This window comes from Amaranthus tricolor, chromosome 4, assembly GCF_026212465.1.
Source record: "Amaranthus tricolor cultivar Red isolate AtriRed21 chromosome 4, ASM2621246v1, whole genome shotgun sequence".
NCBI lineage: Eukaryota > Viridiplantae > Streptophyta > Magnoliopsida > Caryophyllales > Amaranthaceae > Amaranthus > Amaranthus tricolor.
Genome location: NC_080050.1, coordinates 11,517,140 through 11,532,583, shown reverse-complemented (window position 1 = coordinate 11,532,583; position 15,444 = coordinate 11,517,140). Strand labels below are relative to the sequence as shown.

The window sequence follows — 15,444 nt, the reverse complement described above, 5'->3', positions numbered from 1 at the left end:
CAAGAATTTGCATTTGAGTATTGAATATGATTATATTTCTATTTTGATCCACTTAAGTGTCATGGATCCGGCCAATAACATGCTCATAAACAAGTTCAACTTTAGATCCACTTGAATATTGAATATGCTGATCATTTGTATTAGGAAAAATTACCCTGAATAATACGAATTTTCACTGATTTTCCTACAATAATACGAACTTTTAATTAACCATGAATAATTCGAACTTTAATACATATTTCCCGCTAGCATACCTGACCGGTTCTTTACCTGGAGAAACGGTAAATTCCCCATTTCTTCGTTATGCTAGCGGGAAATATGTATCAAAGTTCGTATTTTATTCATAGTTAATTGAAAGTTCGTATTATTGTAGGAAAATTAGTGAAAGTTCGTATTATTCAAGGTAATTTTTCTTACTTAGTTTTATCAGCCAAAAAAAAATGTTAAAGGAATGAGTAAGTTTACCGGTAACAGGTAAAATGGCATGCCAGCGAAAAATATGTATCAAAGTTCGTATTATTCATGGTTAATTGAAAGTTCGTATTATTATAGGAAAATCAGTAAAACTTCGTATTATTCAGGGTAATTTTTCTTTTGTATTATTTGGGATATTTTTTGAATATGAAAAATGGAAAGAAAATAGGAAATAATGTGAATAGACCTATTACACGATACAAATAGATTCGACACGTCTTGCTTATTGTGTTCTATCAAGTTAGGGGTTTGGCTTTTGATGGAGGAAAAACAATATAATATGCCTAATCACGACTAGAATTATGCCCTTTAAACTCAGTCGTACATTAGCACTAATGTTGAAGAATGATTATATATTATTTGTAAGAGATAAAGATGAATTACTGTATAACTTTTAATAAATTGTTATTTGAGTTATAAATTATTAAAAATTATTCAAAATAAGTTTTGTTTATACTAGTTGACCACTCTAATTAGTTTATTAAAAGTCTGTACAATACTTGAATTAGATGTAAATGTAAAGATCACATTAGGAAGTGAAAATGGATGTAAAATGGATGTAAAAGATTCTATTTTTTTTAATTCTCGTGAATATTTCTTATGAAAACTTTATTAAGAAATAAAAGGAGTACATTTTAAGGTTAGCACACACTAAAATAATGTACACCAAGTCTATACAAGACTTTTTCTTTATTTAAAGCAAAAATATGAAGAATTTTCATTAAAATGTTAATACTTGAATGCGTATAGGCTTGCCAAAGTCCATGATAATTGGAGTGGGTTAAGATAGACAAGGGTGGTATTATTGATCAACTTTTGTTATTAATCTTAGTACTTTTCACTGACATATTTGTGTCCAATTAACATAAACAATCTAAAGAAAAGTCTTCTTGTTGGAAAAGAAAGAGATATATTTAATCTTCAAACAAAATTAAAGAAACAAATTTCATTAATACTTTTCTTTTAAATCCCTCTCCTTTAAATTTATTATCCAATCAATTGAAATTATATCCTTTCAAATTTCTCCCTTTCTTCCCCTTTGATCCTAGTACCAGCCATCAGGGTAGCCGATCGTCTAAAGCTCTAGAAATAAAAACCGCATATATTAACAAACTCCTTATAATTCATCATTCAAACATAGTTTAATTGATGACACTCCTTTCTGTAATCTTTCAGCACTAACTATTTACGAAAATTATGATTGACGAAATACCTCGATTTTCTAAGCATCAAAAAAGAAATACCCTATAGAGTGCAAAGGGCATCAATGTATCCCCTTGTTGAGTTCAACTTACCAAAATCTTTACGATCTCCAACGTGAGAGCATTTTGATCGCAATGTAGCAAACTTAAATGTACAAAAGCAAATGACAAACATGTAAGTTAGGACAGACGAAAGAAGACTAGAGTTACAAGTTGGCTAGAAAAAAGAAGCCTTCATCAAATAAAGATTATCTGAAGTGAAGTGGAGGCTGATGTCAACCGATTTCAATGATTGTAATTTCTTAACTTCTTCAACCTTAGACTATCTTTCAGTGTACTAATAATTATCTAACTATGATAGCGATATTCATACACCAATTTGAGTTTAAAGCACTACAACAATGATTAAACCATTGAATTTATAGTCACATTTTGAGTTTGGAAATTTTGTTCCTTGATCAACCAACTTCTAGCAAAGTGTATACTTCTAATTATATCTCTACACAATTATATTCCAAATTATAAGCTTAGTTTTACCGTTTCAACAACCCACCTTCTGAGCGGGGAACCTAAAATAGCCCCAAATCGACCATGATTCGCTTTAGTGAATCATGTATGAGACTAAATTCACAATCTACTAGCTTGTGAAGATCAAGACATTGCAGAGTGTTTATCAGATCAGATGGTTTGACTGAGATTTGTGTTGAGGTTGGATCACTAAACTATAAATTATTTCTAAAATTGCACACAAAGTAAGGATGCAATTATAAGTACATGGTTACACATAATTAGCACATATAACACACTTAACTAGTTTACATTTGAACATAGTTTGTTTCATATAGGCTATGAAACATGGACAATGTCATATACTAGAAAACAAAAGGGAAAGGAAGCAAACTTGGGTAGATCTTGCCTCATTTCCTGTTGAACAAGCTCTTGAGTCTCCCTCGCTCCAAACGCTCGAGCAATTTCTTGGCACCAGGAACATCCATCTCCGTCAACTTCTTTAGATACCCAATAGCTCCATACGAGACCATGAGCTTCTTGCATTTTTTGCTAGACGAGAGAGAAAGAAGACATGTCACCGCGTATTTCTTGGCCGTATTTTGGGGGTTCGAGTCGAGTAATTGAACTAAATTTGGCACGCTCTTGTCATCCTTCTTCACCTCCCTACAATTATGGGGAAGTGTTATTAAACTTGATAGTGCCTGTGCTGCAACCTCCCTTGCACCATTTGCCTTAGCCTCGAGCATCTTAACAAGCAATGGAATACACCCAGCCTCGGCCACCATCTTTTTCACCTCGGCAGTGTTACAAATCTTACAAATTGCTGATGCAGCCGCTTGCTGGGCGCCTACAGACCCAGATTTCAGAACATGGACTAATCTCTGAAGAAACCCAAGCGATTCCAGCAATTCCATCGAAACGGATCCTACCAAATTCTTCAATGCACCCATCGCGGATTCTTGAGGTAAAGGCCCGTCTAGGTAAGCCAATAAACTTCTAATCCCACCTTCGGAAACAACCGATCTTTTGAGGGCTTCATTGCTTGCAGTAAGATTCTGCAAGCATTCAGCTGCATATTCTTTAGATCCTAGCAAAAGCCCACAATCGAGAAGATTGATCATCACTTTAACAATCCCTTCCTCAGCAAGAGCTTGTCTTACCTCAGGAACAGCTGATATGTTCTTTAGCGTGCACGCTGCAGCCGCTTGCGAAACAGAATCACCTACCTTACACATGTCAATCAAGGGCCTAACCCCGCCATGGCCCACAATCGATCGAGCTATCTCAGATGACATAGATAGCCTTTGAAGAGAAATCGTAGCCTTTTCTTTACCCACTAAACTTCCCGACTCTACAAGCCTTATAAGAGGTGGAAGAACACCTTCTGATACCAACCAATTTTCACAAGAACCTGATTCAGCTAATGAACATATAACGGTCACAGTTTTCTCTCTAATTCTAGGAGAAGTTGCTGTAAGAAGCTGCACTAATGCAGCAGTATTGCTTCTTCCTAGAACAGATAACACATTCTTTTCATCCTCCTTCATGATCCCCACGAGAGTGTCGAGGGCCTTGTGTTTAGCCTCCAAATGCCCGATTTGGAGGCGAGCGAGCAACTCCCTAATGTTGCTATGAGCAGTCTGCTCGGATTCCATTGATGAGGACGAGCTCGATGAAACAGAAGGCATTGAAGTCTCACCAAGGACCCCACTCTTGATCAACAGACCGCAATCTCGAAGATTCAAGTCTAATTTCCCCGACAATGAATCGAGATCACTCTGCACACGAAGCTTCCCTTCGTATTTTTCCTGAATACACAAATCAGCTAACTCAATTGCCTCATTCAAGGTCTTAGAAACAGCCTGTAATTGCTCCTTACAAAGCGTGTTCTTCGAGAAACAAGGGTGACTTGATAAATCTGATAAACGCGTAGGGATTTGCTCCAATTTCGATATGATCATCTTCCATCTCCCCGGAAACCCCTTAACTTGTCTTGCTTTATTGAGTGCCACAGGAACTCTCTCTTGGGCATGTAATAACCACTCTTCCGCCGTCCGATCATCCACAAAACTCTCTTGATGCTCATTTTCTTCCACCATAGCTTCTTTATTGATACAACTCTAATTTTCACTTGATCACCAAATACTGCAATCCAATTATGCAAACTATGAGCTCAATGGGAAAGTGAAGAGTATCAATCTAAATGGGAAAAACCCACATAGAAAAATGGATCAAATCATGATAAAGTGGAGTTGTTAGGTACATAGATTAGTATATATGAGGATAGGGAAGAACAAAGAGGAGAAGACAGAATGAATGGTGTCTAGAATATTGTAATATGAAATATCACAGAAAGCCCGTTTTATTACATAATAAAACAACCGCCCACTAAAAGAAAAACAAAGTACATAGTTGTATAAAAAAAAAAAAGCCCCACTCCTACTTGTGGAAAATAGAGTACATAGTAAAATTGTGAAGAAATCAACTACTCCTAATTCACATGAAAGATAAAATCTTTTTCCTTAGCAAAATATGAGCCAAATAAGAGTAGAGGTTTAGATATCATAGTCATTTGATTGATATTGATGGTTTTTGACTTTTAGACTAATCTAAAGCCGTTTGAGTTAAAAGATCGTCGGCGCAGCAAAATGTCTAAACTACCCTTTCTTTGAATGTTAGTCTAATACTTCTATATATCATAATCATTTGGTTGGAAATATTTCAGAACGGAGTCCATTAATTAAACAAATTAAATAAATGATAATGGATTTGTTCCCACCCTCTATAGCAAGGAAAATACCTCCTCTTTTTATTTATAGGAATTATAGTCATAATTATCAATTCAGTATGGTAGCATAGTCAACTCAAAGCATGAGAAAAGCTCGCTAACATATCAAAACCTTATCCCATATGTTTTAAAAAATATACCAATTAACTACTACTACACCTAATTACAACAACTCATGAAGATAAAAATGGATGAAACAAAGGGTATTTTGGTGAGATCACAAAATCTAAGCTTTAGCTTTCAATTGTAAATTAAAGCTAAACCCAAGTTGTATTAGATCTATTGAGTGGTTAATATTACTTATAAAGACAAGTTACAGAAGAGATTCCATCTATCTTTTGTCAAATTCAATTCATGTATAGCTTATTTTGGGGGTTTTTGTCTTTGCTTTTAAGAGACGGAATACGTCTTTATCTACTAATATATGGAGTGAATTCGAATTTTTTCTACCAACCCCACTAAACTTATAAGCAAATTTAAAGCCTAAGAAAGCAAAATTAAACATTTATTTCCACAAATTTCCTCCTTAAATAATCAGAAATAAGTACAATTAGACAAACAAAATGCAAAATTTATACAAAATTGAGAATGAAAGTAAGAAAAAGAAGATTAAAGTGTCAATTAATCAAAATTATATTTGATAAAAAGGTTTCATTTTTTGTAAAGCAACAGATTCTAACCTCTGTAGAACTAACCTTTAAGGCTCAAAAGTTATAGAAACTTGTATCTTTTTCTCATTACAAAAGCAACCCACAATAGCTTGATCTTCAAACTTCAATCAACTTTCTCTCTCTAAAAAACAACCATAAATGTAAAGGTTTGAGCTTGAATTTGATATTTTTGAAAGAAACCCAGATGAAATCTCAGAGAATTGGAAAAAACCCAGAATTTTAATTTGGTAAACGGTCAACAGAATTTAAAATGGAAGAAGAGAGAAGGAGAATTAGTAAGTTGAAGTAGGCAAAATAGAGTGAGGTACAAGTGGTAGTAGTAGTAGACTAGTAGTACTAGAAATACTAGAGAAATTACTTGAGGAATTTGAAATTACTACAACCTTTGAAAGAAGACAAGTAAACATAAGATTCAATTACTAGACATAGATAGAGAAAGTGGGGAGACAATAATAGTAACATTATTAATTTTTTAGAGTTAGAAGATCGTAGTTCAAAGATCAAAAATTTGATTTTTAATTTTAAGATTTTAAATTTATTATATTCATAAGGAATATAATATGGATTGTGCTACTTTTTCATTTCTTTTTTTTATTTTAGCAAACTCTGATAGCATTTGCTTCATGTTTGATACTCCTCTCTACCAGTCCTTTTCCCACTAAATTTACCCACTGAAAATTAATTGCAAAATTAATAAAAGTGGATAAAATAATATTTTAAATAAATGTAGAAGAAATATGTAGGTAAAATGAAAATAAAAGTAAAATATGTAGATGCGAATAAAAAAAATATAAATCATGACTCATGACAAAGAAAAAGGGTCAAATTTAATAAAATGGACAAAAAGAAAAGTGTCATAAATTTATAAATTTATGAATTATTACCATCGTAGTTAACTTGTTGAGTTTTTTTTTTTTTTGGATTTTAAACCAATTGTTTTAGGGTTTTTATAGAAAATAGTTGTTGATTGGATGTTAATTTAACGAGATGAAAGTATTGGTCAATTTGTCATTAAGTAAAATTATTTTAGTTAGGTATTATGGTGATATTTCGTAAAAATTAGTTCTTATTTGTTGTCTATTTATCAAAGGAAAAAAGCAGGTTAAAAAACCAAAAAATAATGTAAAACTAATTATTATAATTTTTAATTTTGACTTAAAAATAAACTTTTCATCTGACTTAAAATTTATATATTAAATTATTTTCTTGACAAAAATTAGAATTCAAAAGTCAACCATTATTCGTCAAACAAATCATTATAAGCCAAGACACAATTAAATCCGAACTAAGTCCAAATTCGAAAGAAAAAATAATTATGGGTCTAAAACAATCTTAATTCTTAAGCCTAGATCCATTACGCCCCATCCCACGACAATCTGTATCAATTTTTTTTATAAGTTTTGGCTTTAAATCTAACCTTCTTTTTTTTTAATAAATAGCTAATATTTAATTTAACAAACATCTTCATTAAGAGCTGATCTAGTGAACACAAATTGTATTAACTGTTAATTAATCAAACAAATTATCTAAATTAGTAATTACTTGACAATCAATCTATAATTTTAACTCATCCAATTAAGTCAATTAACTGTAAGGTTTTCTTAGATTAAGTAATTTGCACTTCATTACTTTTTATGATTATATTTTGATATAAAAAATTTTTTTTTTAAGATGATAAATTTTAAAAGTTTACTTCACAAAAAAATGTAAATTGATACAAATTGGTTGCCATTTTTAATAACACAATTCAAAAATCATTTGAACATTATGATTGAAAGTACAAAGTTTAACCATAAAAAAATAAAAAATAATAAAAATATCAAAATTAATATAAAAAAAATATTTTTTTAAAAATTTGAGTCAAGTGAAGATGAAAAATGAATAATTAAAAATAGTGAGTAAATAAGAATATTTAAATATGGATGCACAAAAGATGCCATGGACAAAATGGTTTAAATTTTATCAGTTTTTGTACATTGTAATACTCCATTTGGTTTTAAACTCCTGTATCAATAATTGAAAGAAATGACATTGAAGAATCCTAAACAAGATTTTATAATATATTCCCTCTCTCTGGAGGAATTAAATTAAGTGTCCTTATATCTACTCCCACCTCCTATTATAATTAAATCAAATACTTATATTTCAATGTTTACCATATAAATGTGTGAAATTAAATTAGTCACTTAATTAGATTAATAGGGAGTATTATTTTATCACTTTTTTTTATTTTTAAATTTTCATCTTATTTATTTATTTATAACTCGTCTTGTATGAAATTGTCTCAATATGATACAAACCTATATAATGAGGTTATTTTCTTATTAATTACTATAAAATTGTTAATATGTAGACTAAATATATAGAGGTTGTTTGACAAACGGCTGATAACTGGTACCTGATAGCCGATTATAGTAGCTGATTTGACTAGCTGATTTTTGTTAACTGGTTTGACCAGCTGATTTTAAACTCGTTGCTATGAGTAACTTGTTCAAAAATAACTTATTTATATCAATTAGCTATCTCAACTAGCTAGTTTACTAAATACTGACATTAATTAGTTTGATCACCATACTATCTATATCTATTTATATCAAAATAAGCTAAAATTATTAATAAGTTCATTTGCCAAAGCACTTTAATTGTTAAGTGAGCTAGGAAGAAACAGCAAATTAAAAACTTGACCGTTGAGAAATGTTATAATAATTTGAGATTTGAAAAAAGGGTGTTAAGTTCACGAAAATAGAGGTAGCAGCAGTAGATGACGTGGAGATGGAGTCCAGGTGTTAAGTGGGGATGGCTAATGAGTGCCACTCATTATCACTTTCTCAGAACCACGTATGTTAAAGTTGTACTACAATACTATAATGCTTTTGGATGTGACTTGTTTCTTTACCATTTTAACCTTTTCCGACTACTAAATTATACTCCCACCGAACCAATTTAGTTGTCCAATTTTCTTATTTGGCAAAGTCTTTACAGTTGTCGCATTTTTATTTTTGTCAATCTTTTTTTACCTAAATATCTTTAGTTCACACAAGTAATTACGAATATACCCCCATATACCTTACTTACTCAACTATCCTTCACTACTTACCCTTCACTATTTACACTTTACTATTTACCCTTTTTAATGGACCTCACACTATCCATAATAATCATGCCCAATCAAATGGGACATTTAAATTGGTTCGGAGGGAGTATTACTAAATATCACCACCTTTTTCATTTTATCACCATCTTATATATAATGAATTTCCAAGATTGCTCCTGCATAAACTCAAAAACTGTAATATCTCTCTAAAACTCTCTAAAAACACTATGTTAACTTAAACAAGCTAAAAGTGTACATCGAATAACAATGGCGAACCAAAACGAGCTTGATAACGATTCGGTAAGTAATTAAACGATTCAAAATTTTTCAAAAAAAAAATTTTCCAGAACCCCCAGTCGCACAAAATGTGCGACCAGACCTAGGGAGAGTCGCACAAAATGTGCGATTGGACCTAGGCTGAGTCGCACATTTGCACGACTCAGCCTAGGTCCAATCGCACTTTTTGTGCGACCCCTCCTAGGTCAAGTTGCACTTTTTAATTTTATTTTTGAAAAATTAATTTTTTTTATTTATTATAATTATTTTTTAAGTTATTATTATTTATTAAATGTTATAGTAAATTATTTTATTTACTCATATATTTATATATATTTTTGTGTTTACTTAAATTTTTTATTTATGTTATTTTAATTTAATTTATTTTATATGTATTTTATTTAGTAAAATTTTTTATTTCATATTTTTGTATTGATATTGTTAATACATTGAAATTTGAATTATTAAACTAAATGATATTGTTAATATATTAAATAGTTTAATCTTTTAATTATTATGAATAAATTTATATTTATAGGATTTTGAAAACTTAGGGAATAATGTAGATTACTCTGATAGATTTGTTATCGATAAGGAATTTGATTCTCTAGATGATTTACATGCTTGGGCTGATGAGATAGCACTAAAAATTGGTTTTCAATTTACACGTGCTTCATATAAACAAAATGAAGGACGCTCTAGAGTGAGTTTGTACTTAAGATGTCACTGCTATGGTAATATAAGGGGTGATTTGCATAACTTAGACAATGCTGCCTGACCTGGTTCCAAAAGTAGGGCTTGTGGGTGTAAATTTATGATTTTAGGAAGTAGTCGTAAACTAGGGGAAAGACCATGGACGGTAAGAGTGTTTCCTAGTGAAAAAGGAAGACATAACCACCCGTTCTTGGTGTACAGAGATGGTCAAATAAGAGTAAATAGGATCACTGTCGATATTAGGCAGCACATACGAGATCTTAGTGCAACTAGCATGCAACCAGCGTTTATAATGACTTCAATTAGAAGGAATTTTCCTAGTTTTTTTGCTAGTATGAATCAAATTTATAATGTAAGACAGTCAATAAGGAGAGAAGAGATGGTAGGACTTCTCTTCAACACTGTCTTTATATGGCCACAGAGTATAATTATGTAGTTTGGACAGACTTGGATAGTGAGGGGCAGGTGAGTAGATTATTCTTGGGTGTTGGAGAGGTTGAAGGATATTTACGGCAGAGTTCAGACGCCTAACAATTATACATTGGATTACCATCGACAAAGCCATAATACGCAATTGCAATGTTGAGAAACATTGTTGCAGAATACAATGTTGTCATTTCCATCCAGTGACTGTACGGGGCAGGTCCTTTTCTATTGGCACCAATACTGTATATAGCATTCTACACCAACTCTGCTGATAGATACACACGTGCATATTGATCTCTATGCGTTTCCATTTCCAAACTCATTGCACGTCGTAAAAGAGGCCATTGCCTCCTCGCCCCTTAACTTTGTGACGGCAATAGCTCTAAATCCACAGTTTCCGTCACCTATAACATCAATCCAATCAAACAGGTACGGCGGAAGAATATACGGAATGTGATTTGGCCACGGAAAAAGTGAAAAATCACGACCTGCTGAACCATCTGAAAAAATAACGGTATATTAATATCATTCAATAGATTTAAAACATATATGATTATAGGAAGGGAAATACGGGTACCGTATAAGTTGAAACTGAAGTTAATTCCAACTGACGATTGGTTTGATCAGTTGCTAGATCTACCACTAGATCTCCCGCGTGATGGAGATCTGGATCCGCGACCCCTTGAGGATGATCTACTGTACTCGAATGCACTTTTGTTTCTCTTGAGGGTTCTGCTTGTCGTTGGTCTTCCCTTCCTCGGTGGACTTGCTTGTGGCTTAGGTATAACACCGCCGAAGATGCAGTTAATTTAGATACTCCATAGTACTATGTTGTGTAGCCTGCGCGTTGAATGTATTTATTGTACTGATTGTACTTAGTGTTTTCATTTTATTAATTGTATTCATTGTAGTAATTGTATTTATAGTATTCATTCCATAATTAAGTTCGTGAATAAATATGTTAGTGAATCAAACGCAACGCGTAATAAGAAAAAATTCTTCATCAATACAAACATAAATGTCTATGAAAGGTTGTGCCCTCTAAACTCTTGTCATTCGGCAAACAAATCTTCAAGTTCATCCAAATACAAATCAGCCGCCTGTCTTTCCCGGGGCGCCATATTAACAACAGCTGGAATCCTGAGCAATGGCGCGAGTCGAGTTGAAAATTCAGCTGTAAACTGTACAAACAAAACAATTGTATTACCAAAAAATTTGACAACAATTTCGGTAATGACACATAAAAATGAAACAGATAAATAGAAACACTAACGTATTCAACTCTGTTGTCCGCCGCACCAAATGCAGCAGTAGGTCCTTCACCGGGGATGAGAAATGTGTGGGAAGACACTCTAAACCAGTCGATATACTCAGGGACAGCCTCTGATGGAACAGATACTCGACGCAGTGCCTAATTAAAAGCATAAAAAAATACATTAAGTTATATTCATTCTAATTACACTTACAGTATTAATTTAATAAACATTTAAGTAAATTTAATAAACAATTAAAATCATATAAATTATTCACAACTAAAATAATTCACACATATAAACAAATAAACAATTATTATATTAATAAATAATTAAACAACTAAAATTTAATTAACAACTAAAATAAAATTTTATTAACAATTATTATATTAAAAAATAATTAACAACTAAATTATAATTAATATATTATTATTGTATTAAAAAATAATTAAACATTTAATAAATTATTTAAATTTAAAACTAATTATTATAATAATATTATCATAATATGATAATATATTAAAATAAAATAATTTATTACAACATTTATTAAATAATAATAACTTTAAAAATAAATTAAATAAACAAAAGGAATTTCAAAATTAAAAAAAAAAAATTACGAGTCGCACAAAAAGTGCGACTGAACCTAGGAGGAGTCGCACAAAAAGTGCGACTGTTCGTGCGACTGAACCTAGGAACAGTCGCACTTTTTGTGCGACTCGTCCTAGGTTCAGTCGCACTTTTTGTGCGACTCGTAATTTTTTTTTTAATTTTGAATTACATTAAAATAGAAATTACCTCGAGTTTTATTTAACGACTCCTCCTAAGTTCAATCGCACTTTAGCTCCAATTAATTTTATGTGTAGAATTTGTGTTTTTTGAAGTGATAAAAGTATATTGAGTGAATTTGAAGTGTTTTATAGAAATTTTAAAATTTTTAAGTTCAAGGGCATTTTCGTCATTTTATTAAATTAATTTAAAATAGGGGTGGCGATAAAATGGAAAAGGTGGCGAAAAATAAGAATTGGGTTTTTCTAAATTTTTTTCGTGTGTCAAGTGCTTAATATACTTCCTCTATTTCATAATACTCCTCTGTTTCATAATACTCGCTACATTTCAATAGTAATACCTATTTCTTTAAAAAAACTCTTGGTCATGGAAACACCTTGAAACTCTTTCAAAGGGTATACGTTTTGAGGCTCAAAATCTAATTATAGTCAGATTAGTATACAAATTCGTACAATGCATGAAGTTTGTTTCTATGAAAATACCTATAAATAAAAATTTAAAAGAAATAGGTAATTCCATATTATAGTGAACATGATGTGAATGTCTCACAATCAAGTAATTTTAACCTGTAAAAATGCTTTCCTTTAGCAAAGCTCTATAAAATCGCCATTTGTAATTTTTCTACTTTTTTAACTTACCTTTAATAGTTAAAATCATAATTAATGTAATAAAATCTTTTGAATATCAGACAATCACATTTGAACTTGTAACATTCCTCAATTTGGCAAATGTTTATAAAATCGTCATTTGATAATTTTTTTTCAGTTTTTTAATATTATTGTATGATATGATTTATGATTGTGTGATTGTATGATTTGATATAATAAATTATTTTAAAACTTACATTTAATACTTAAATCATAATTATTGTAATAAAATCCTTTGAATATAAACACACAAACACATTTTAATCTATAAAAATGCTACATTTCAGCAACACTCTACAAATCGTCATGTCAAATTTTCAGTTTATTTATAGTATTGTATGATGTATAATATGATTGAGAAGATCATTTTTGCTATGGTCATGGAAAATCCTAAACCAGAGCCTTACTTTCAATCACACAGAGTCACGGTGCGGACTGATCAATTATTGAAGAAGGTGATAAAAGGAAGAAATCAATCTTCCCTACTTGTTGACTAGTCTAACTAGTTGGCGAATTTCGAGAGGAATCTGGAACCAAGAAGTGTCATCAAAGCACATGCCTTAGCTGATTTTATTGTTGAGACCACTAGGCTAGTACCTGTGAACCAAATCAAGAGTGGAAGCTTTATATGCATGACTCATCTATTAAAACGTTTGAGTGGAGATGGCCTACTAATCTTATCCTTTGCGGGGTGAGAATGGAATATTATGTTCTAAAAGGAAAGCGACAATCGGTTATCTAAATGAAAAACTAAATGATGAATACAAAGAAACAATAAGAAAATGGACACAATGTGTTTATATACCTCATCCTCAATTGAAGTTTATATATAATGATTCAACAATACAATATAAATAACTCTCCGCTATCTTGAGAACAACATCTCAAGATCACAATACTAAATCAAAGAAAAACACTCTCAAGTTTCTTACAATGAAATAACCCTCTCTAAATATGTTGTGTGTTTGTAAAGATTTGATTCTATGAATGATGTACCTATTAAGTCACCATAAACCGATAATAACACCCACACTAATATATAGCAATAACCATTACATCAACATAGCATTAAACAAGGAGTTACACAACCTTTTAATGCGTTCCACGTAGTTAAAAAAGTCTAGAACAACATCCAAGGCAGCTACTCGTTCGAGCCCTACCTTGCTCGTTTGAGCAACATCTTCCTAATGCTACTATCTACTGCTTCACCTTCTGGATGCTCGAACAAGCAAACCCCCTGTAGCCTTCTGTGCTCTCTTTTCACGTTGTCTTGTTCGAGCAACTTTAATCCCATGCCTTGTCTCGTTCAGTGCATGGTTCCACACCCTTAATGAAGCCGCAAACGCTCCATATCAAGCACCTCATGAACTATTTCAAACCTTAAACCATCATAACTCGACACATCCTCACTATCCTTCTGCAATGTATATGATAAAGCATGTTCGATAATATGATTAAAGTCATCGTCATTATTTAGAGTTTTGGCACTTGCACTAACAATCTCCCTTGCAAGTCCAACACTCTCCATATCCTTAAATGTCACCCTCTTTAAACCAAACAAAACACCATCATCACTTTTGTGGCCTAGGCTACCACTTCCAAATTGTCATTCATACAAGTTGTGATCTCTTACTCCTTTCACCTTTCAGGAGCACAAGGCTTCCTCTAATGACCTTCAAAGTCCTCCACTTGCTTTGAAACTACATAGAAAATTTCACCCTCTTTAAAGTAACATGGCCTTCATCCCTCATTCTAAGCATAGAAAATTTCTCTTTTTCACAACAAATGTGGAATGAGCAACCAGACTCAATTACCCATTCCTTACTATGAACCACTCCCCCATTGACTAGTAGAGCCCTATCATCGACATCATCACCCACAAAACCTAGAGCGACATTCCCGCTAATCTCACTCTCTTATCTCCCTCCATCCCTTAAGTTCCTCACTCTCTTAAGGTCATTTTTAAACTTTTTGCACATCATTTGTATGTGCCCCCTTCTTTTTACAATAGTAACATTTTTTGTCACTAAGGTCACCCTTCCTTTGAGACTTTCTCTTTCCTTGATATTCCTTATCCTTGCATAGGCGAACCTAGCTAGTGGCTTGGGGTTGCACAGGCAATCCGATCGTTGGAAACAATATTTAAAATGAACCTCGCTTGGTTGCAATAAGGATTGAACCCAAGACAACGCACTTGTATATGACACGCGCTTCCATAAGGCTATGACTACTTTGTGAAACTTACTTTATTGTTAATTAAACACTTTCACTAACTATGAGTAGAATTGGGCATTAATTATGCAGGTCCGAGTTTGATCGAGAAACACATTACAGCTATTGAAGTTCCACTTAAATTTATATGATATTAAATTGTTATATTGTAATTAATACAACTATAAATTTATTCTATATGGATTCCCGATTTACTATGGTCAGTATTCCAACTTTAAAGTTTTATGAATTATAATTTTATGAGTAAATTGTATTAAATCAAATAAGCGATAAATTCGATATATATGCATAATATTAAATACAACCGAGAAAAGTAGACATGTTATTTGATTAGCCTTAAGTAAAATATAAATAAAAAAAATTTGATT

At 31.9% G+C, this 15,444-nt stretch overlaps 1 protein-coding gene across 3 annotated transcripts; it reads right to left on the bottom strand.

Annotated features, from left to right (window-relative positions):
• Window positions 1-2,379: 2,379 nt before the first annotated feature.
• Window positions 2,380-6,238, bottom strand: LOC130809932 (protein CELLULOSE SYNTHASE INTERACTIVE 3). Of its 3 annotated transcripts, none has more exons than XM_057675805.1 (2): window positions 5,670-6,238; window positions 2,380-4,331 (listed from the first exon to the last, which is right to left on the bottom strand). In XM_057675805.1, the coding sequence occupies exon 2, from the start codon at window positions 4,283-4,285 to the stop codon at window positions 2,594-2,596; it is 1,692 nt and encodes a 563-aa protein (XP_057531788.1). In that variant the 5' UTR covers window positions 4,286-4,331; window positions 5,670-6,238; the 3' UTR covers window positions 2,380-2,593. The 3 variants fall into 3 exon arrangements, with proteins under 3 accessions (XP_057531788.1, XP_057531789.1, XP_057531790.1); XM_057675806.1 differs by having other exon boundaries at window positions 5,655-6,180; XM_057675807.1 differs by lacking the exon at window positions 5,670-6,238 and adding an exon at window positions 4,987-5,539.
• Window positions 6,239-15,444: the final 9,206 nt, after the last annotated feature.